This window comes from Rhincodon typus, chromosome 42 (genome assembly GCF_021869965.1).
Source record: "Rhincodon typus isolate 14 chromosome 42, sRhiTyp1.1, whole genome shotgun sequence".
NCBI lineage: Eukaryota > Metazoa > Chordata > Chondrichthyes > Orectolobiformes > Rhincodontidae > Rhincodon > Rhincodon typus.
In genome coordinates, this window is record NC_063373.1 from 5,868,622 (window position 1) to 5,875,451 (window position 6,830).

General features: G+C 54.0%; 2 protein-coding genes across 3 annotated transcripts in view; one reads left to right on the forward strand and one right to left on the reverse strand.

The window, feature by feature from the left end:
- The window catches only part of LOC109926454 (ER membrane protein complex subunit 4), a 6,290-nt gene extending 5,622 nt beyond the window's left edge, over window positions 1-668 (reverse strand). Inside the window, exon 1 of one of the 2 annotated variants that reach the window (XM_048619295.1) lies at window positions 343-668. In XM_048619295.1, the coding sequence (XP_048475252.1) occupies window positions 343-431 (89 nt within the window). In that variant the 5' untranslated portion in view covers window positions 432-668. The remainder of the gene's footprint in view (window positions 1-342) is intronic. The other variant, XM_048619296.1, reaches the window with a different exon arrangement.
- LOC109925849 (gastrula zinc finger protein XlCGF57.1-like) overlaps window positions 1-6,728 on the forward strand; it is a 28,184-nt gene extending 21,456 nt beyond the window's left edge. Inside the window, exon 3 of the mRNA XM_048619304.1 lies at window positions 6,009-6,728. Coding sequence (XP_048475261.1) covers window positions 6,009-6,635 — 627 coding nt within the window. The 3' untranslated portion in view covers window positions 6,636-6,728. The remainder of the gene's footprint in view (window positions 1-6,008) is intronic.
- Window positions 6,729-6,830: the final 102 nt, after the last annotated feature.

The following is a 6,830-nucleotide window of genomic DNA, read 5'->3' on the forward strand; positions in this document are numbered from 1 at the left end:
GACGGGGGGGATTTAAGTGAATTTCTGGGGGGACGGGGGGGATTTAAAGTGAATTTCTGGGGGGACGGGGGGGATTTAAAGTGAATTTCTGGGGGGACGGGGGAGGGGTAATTAAGGCAAATATTTTTTTGTGGGTTAAGGTGAATTCCAGGGAGGGGATGGGGTTTGAGGTCGACTTCTGGAGTTTTCTGAAGGTTCCCGGGGAAGGGGGGAGGTTGGGGTGCGGTTTCTTTCACCCCCGGGGTCGGGGTCCCGGTAGTCACGCCGCCCTCGGCGCCCCTGCGGCCGGCCAGCCGCCGCACTCGAGCCCGAGGCTCCGGCCGGTGGGCGAGGGGCCCGCACCTTCCCGCCGCCGCGTGCAGCTCGATCGCCCACTTGTGCCGCCGCGCGCGGCTGCTAACGGCCGCTCCCGCCGGCCCCGCCGCTGCCATGGTGACAACAACAACTGAGGTGAGCAGCAGCAGCAGCAGCAGCAGCAGAACCACCCCCTCCTCTTCAACGCGCCGACGACGACGACCCCCCTCCCCCCGGCAACCACAACCTTCGGGTCCTGCACTGCGCAGGCGCGCAAACGCATCCGCGCGTCACACGGGCTCCGCCCCTTCCTACGGGCCCCGCACTGCGCAGGCGCGCAGCCGGCACGGGCGGGCGAGGCCCGTTGGAGCCGAGGGGCGGTGCCACGCCCCCGAGGTGGCCAATGGGTTTTGGCATCGTGGGCGGACGTCAAACGGTTCCCCGCCCCACGTGGGGGCGGGTGCGAGACGCCTCGACCAATGAGACGATGATAATGTGCGTGGTTCGTACCGCCGGGATTAGTGCTTGTCAGACGGACGTCACCCGGCGCGGGGGATGTGGGCGGTGGCCCGGTCGACGATGACCAATGCGCTTTCAGGCGGGGCGAAAGCCATCTGACGTATACGGGGGCGTGGCGACGTCCCCAAGACCAATGGGCATCCTCGACGGGCGCGGTCCGCGCCACCAAGGGGCGTGACTATATCACGTCGGCCAATGGGGCGGAGGTGGGTGTGTCCGATGCCGCCGGTGGGCGGGGTCTCCTCCCCCAGGATCGGGGCGGCCATCTTGTGGACGCGGCCTTCAGGCCCAGGGGGTGAGTGGCGGCCTTTTGTAACCTTGGTCCCTTCGTACGTCCTCAGCCCGTCCCTCCCTCCTCTATCACACCGTCCACTTCCCGTAACACCGGTCCACCCGCTCCTGGGGTTGTAGGGAGCAGACGGTTGTTTTCGTTACCCTGAACATTTAAAGGGATGGGGAAAGGGGACCCCATTTAAAGGGATCGTCGTCCAATAAATAGTTTGCCGACAGAAAAGTGAAGGAGGGCCCCGGACCATGAGTGGGGGGAGTGGTCCACTAAAGGGAATATTTTATTTTTTAAAGGAATTGTTTCAATTAAAGGGAATGTTTTCATTAAAGGTGGGGTCTATTAAAGGAATTGATTTAATTAAAGTGATTGTCATAATTTCATGGATTGTTTTAGTTAAAGGGGAGGGCCCATTAAAGGGATTGTTTTAGTTAAAGGGGAGGGCCCATTAAAGGGATTGTTTTAGTTAAAGGGGAGGGCCCATTGAAGGGTTTGTTTTATTTCAAGTGGAGGGCCCATTAGAGGGGAATGTTTTAATTAAAGGGGAAGGTTGATTCAAGGGTATGTTTTTATTAAAGGGGTGGTCCATTTAAAGGGAAATTAAAGATGACAGCCATTAAAGGGGATATTTGATTAAAGGGGTGGCCCCATTCAAGGCAATAATTTTTTTTGAAAGGGGATATTGGCTAAACGGGATGTTTTGATTTAAGGGGAGAATTGAAGAAAGAGGAACGTTTATTTAAAGGGGTGGGTGCATTAAAGGGAATGATTTGGTTAAATGGGAGGGTCCATTCAGGGGAATATTTTTATTATGGGGGCAGTTTGATTAAAGGGGTAGACCCATCAAAGGGAATGTTCTGATTAACGGGGACAGCCCATTAAAGTGGAACACAGACAGAAGTTGCTGGAGAAACCCAGCCATTCAGGCGGCATCTGTGGAAGGAGGGAGAGAGCGAAACTGAGTTACCATTTCCAGTGCCTCTTTAGTTGAAAGGGGAGAGGTTTACTTTAAGGGTCGCTTAAAGGGGAGAGACCGTCCTTCCCTAAATATTCAGTACCTCTCGTGATGGGGGAATGTGTCCAATTAGCCTGCTGAACACGAATATTTCGTGACTTTTGCGCTTTTGTTCACAATATATATTGAGGATTTACGGAAACCAAGATTTCCGTACTTCAAAGGGAGAGAGGTGGGTGGCAGGAGAATGGGGGCTGGAGAAACGCATCAGCCATGATCGAACAGTAGGAATAGACTCCAAGGGCCAAACTGCTCCTAAATCTTAAGGTCTCATGGCTAAGCAGGAAGGTCTGCGGTGAGGAAGACATAAGACCGGTTCAGGCAGATTTGGGGGCATAGTGTGTGGGCAAGAGCATGGCACATGGAATAAAATTTGGAAAAATGTGAGGTTGTCCAGTTTGCAAGATCAGCTGTTGGAAAGTGTAGCTATACAATGCGGCTTGGGTGTCCTTGTCGAGAAAATCACAAATGCTTGTGCAGCAAGCTCTGAGGAAGGCTAATAGGACAATGGTCTTCATCTCGGGATGATTTGAATACAGCAGTAGTGACATTTTGCTTCAAGACAGGCTGAGGAGTGGCAGATGGAGTTTAATTTAGATCAATGTGAGGTGCTGCATTTTGGAAAGGCAATTTAGGGCAGGACTTATACACTAAATTGTAAGGTCCTGGGGAGTGTTGCTGAACAGAGAGTGCAGGTACATATTTCTTGAAAGTGGAGTCGCAGGTGGACAGGGCGGTGAAGAAGGTGTTTGGTACGCTTGCCTTTACTGGTCAGTGCATTGAGTGTAGGAGTTGGGAGGGTCATGTTGTGGCTGTATAGGACATTAGTTAGGCCACTTTTGGATTCAGTTCTGGTCTCCCTACTATAGGAAAGATGTTGTAAAACTTGAAAGGGTGCAGAAAAGACTTACAAGGATGTTGCCAGAGTTGGAGGGTTTGAGCCATAGGGAGAGGCTGGATAGGCTTGTGTTATTTTCCCTGGAGTGTCGGAGGCTGAGGGGTGACCTTATGGAGGTTTATAAAATCATTGATAGGGGAAAAGACAAGGTCTTTTTTCCCCAGGGTAGGGGAGTACAAAACTAGAAGGCATAGGTTTAAGGTGAGAGGGGAAAGATTTAAAAGGGACTTTAAAAAAGTGTTAAAGGGGAAACTTTTTCACACAGAGGGTGGTGTGTGTACGGAACGAGCTGCCAGAGGAAGTGGTGGACGCTGGTACAATTACAACATTTAAAAAGCATCTGGATGGGAACATGAATAGGAAGGGTTTAGAGGGATAGGGGCCAAATACTGGCAAATGGGACTGGATTAGTTTAGGATATTTGGTCGGCACGGACCGATTGGGCTGTAGGGTCTGTTTCCGTGCTCTACGACTCTATGACTGTAATTGCATGGGAGCTTTCTTGGATTGTACCCGGAATACTGCATACGGTTTTGATTTGGTTTGATTTATTACTGTCCCACGAATCTAGGTACAGTGAAAAGTTTTGTTTTGTGTGCAGTACAGGCAGATCATGCCATACAGAGTGCATTAGGGTAATGGAATAGAGCGAGGAATGCAGTGTAACAGCAGCAGAGGAGATGCACAAAGAGCGAGATCAACATTAAATTAAAAATTTCAGAATTCCATTCAGAAGTCTGATAACAGCAGGGAAGAAGCTGTTTTTGAACCTGCTGGCACATGCGTTTAAGCTTTGGTATCTTCTACCGATGGAGGAGTTTGGAAAAGATTATGAGTGGGGTTTCCTGCTCCTCTGATGGTGCTTGGCCTGCTGTGTTCATCCAGCTCTACACCTTGTTATCTCAGATTCTCCAGCATCTGCAGTTCCTACTATCTCTGAAGCTATTTGATGATGTTGGCTGCCTTTCCCAAAGCAGCGAGAAGTGTAGATGGAGTCAATGGCTGGGAGGCTGGGCTTCCTTATTCTCAGGAAAGGTAATGTTGTCGTAGAGGGAGTACTATGGAGGCTTCCCAGACTTGTCCCTGGGATAGTGGGACTGTCCTGTGAAGAGAGACCGGGTATAACAGGCCTGTGTTCTCGAAGAATGAAAGGTGATTGCATCGAAACTTAGAAAATACTCCGAGCAAAGGACACGGTAGATGCAGGTAAGATGTTTCGTCTCTGTGGAAGCTCAGATTTGTGTCTATTTAAGCTTGAGGTTGCTAAATGTGTGATTCCCAGCAGGGAGGGATTGTCTCTCTGAGCAAAGGTTAAACAGGTTGGGACACTGGAGTTTAGAAGAATAGGAGGTGATCTAATTAAAACATTTAGGATTCTGAAGGGTCTTGACAGGGCAAATGTCTAAGAGGATGTTTCCCCCTCATGGGAGAGTCTGGGGCCAGACGGCACAGTCTCAGACTAATATGTGTCCAGTTCTGGTCGCCCTGTTATAGGAAGGATGTTATTAAGCCGGAGAGGGTTCAGAAGAGATTTACCAGGATGTTGCCAGGAATGGAGGGTTTGAGTGATAAAGAAAGACTGGGACCTTTCTCACTGGAGCATAGGAGGTTGAGAGATGACCTTATAGAGGTTTATAAAATTATAAAGGAGTATAGATAAGATGAATGACAGGTGTCTTTTTCCTAGGGTAGGGGATGTCAAGACTAGGGGGCATATTTTTAAGGTGAGAGGAGAGAGATTTTGCAAAGACACGGGGGTGGGGGGGACAAATTTTTAAGGCTGAGATAGATTCTTGATCAGTCGGGGAAAGGGCAGGAAGGTGGGCGTGAGGGATGTCAGCTCAGCCACCATCCTGTTGAATGCCAGTATAGGCTCAAGGGGCTGAATGGCCTCCTCCTGCTCCCATTCTGAATTATCCATGGTGTAAAGAGTGAGGGGTTGGGTAGTTTGAGCAAAAGGCACTGAAGTGTTCAATGTGCCGTGGTGGACCAGGATTAATAGGCTATTCCAGCTCCCATGCCCCAATGATCGATGCGCCAGAACCTGCAGATCCCCTTTGCAACTCGCGATACTTTTTTAATCAGAGACTAGGCGGCTGTCTCCTCCTTCCCACTGAAGTGAACGACCTTGCATCCTCTCGCGTGGTACTCCTCGGAATGAATTTCTGCCCGCGCCCTTTAAGGAATAACCAGCTCCTCTGTTCTTCCTGCCAAGGTGGGCGACCTCAGAACTCCCCCAACCCACCGCCAACCCCACCCAACACGCTATATTCTGTCTGCCCCGCTTCGCCCCAGTCAGCTTGAAGTGCCTGTGGGTCCACTTGCTGCCTCTGGGATCTTGCTGTGCCCGAATTGAGCCACTCGAACCACCCCCTCCCCTTTCCTCTCCATGCTGCAAATTTGAAACGTGCGTCAGCGAGAGAGGATTGGGGGGGAATTGGGAAGTCGGGAAAGGTTGGGGGGGAAACGGTGCGGGAGGCGGACAGCGAGAAATGGAGTCGGGGAAACGGAAAACGGAGGCAGTTGTCTCTAACAGGTGACTCCCGCCCACAGGTGTCCAGACGAAGGGGAGGCCCCTGTCCTGTCAGAAGACATGGAAGGCTGAGCGGCCGGAGATCGGGAAAGGGCCAGGCGCGACCGGATGGGGGTGGTGGAAGAGGGGTAAGGGAGGACAAGAGCCGAGAGGAAGAGGCACGACGGCCGGAGAGCAACAGAGACGGACGCCCGGCTGCGAGGGGGATCCTGAAGGACTGTGGCCGACGGAGGTGGGGAGGGAGCCGAGGATGGGCGAGGCAGAGAACGAGCTCCCCTTTGGAAGCCGGACAGAGCTGGAGGCCCGGGTCGGTGAGCGGGGGCAGGAGGAGGAGGAGGAGGAGGAGGAGGAGGGGGGAAGGCGTCCCTTCTCCTGCCCGGAGTGTGGCAAGGCCTTTGCCCACTCCTCCACTCTACTGGCCCACCGGCACGCCCACAGTGGTGAGCCGCGCTTCTCCTGCCAGGTCTGTGGGAAGCGCTTCACCCGCTCCTTCAGCCTGCTGGCCCACCGGCGGATCCATACGGGCGAGCGGCCCTTCACCTGCCAGGTCTGCGGCAAGGGCTTCACCCAGTCGTGCAACTTGCTGACCCACCGGCGGGTCCACACGGGCGAACGGCCCTTCCCCTGCCAGGTCTGCGGCAAGCGCTTCCGGGTCTCCAGCAGCCTGGCCCGGCACCGGCGGGTCCACACGGGCGAGCGGCCCTTCTCCTGCCGGGTCTGCGGCATGGGCTTCACCCAGTCGTCCCACCTGCTGGCCCACCGCCGGGTCCATACCGGGGCTGGGCCCTTCTCCTGCCGGGTCTGCGGCACAGGCTTCACCCACTCCTCCGGCCTGCTGACCCACCAGCGGGTCCACACCGGGGAGCGGCCCTACACATGCCCCCTGTGCGGCAAGGGCTTCAGTCAGTCGTCCAACCTGCTGACCCACCAGCGGGTCCACACGGGCGAGCGCCCCTTCCCCTGCGGGCGCTGCGAGCGCCGCTTCAAGGTCTCCTCCCACCTGCTGCGGCACCAGCGGGTCCACGCTGCCGAGCGCCCAGCCACTAGGGACGCCGGCGAGCAGGAGGTCGCTGCCCTCGGCCCCCCCTGAGCGCTCTGCCGAGGGAGGGAGGGAGGAGATCTTTCTTTCGCGCGCGTGCGCGCGCACACACACACACGCACACATATTCACACACACTCACACACACACACATTCACACACACTTATTCACACACTCACACACACACATTCACACTCACACACATTCACACACATATTCACACACACACACATATTCACACACAC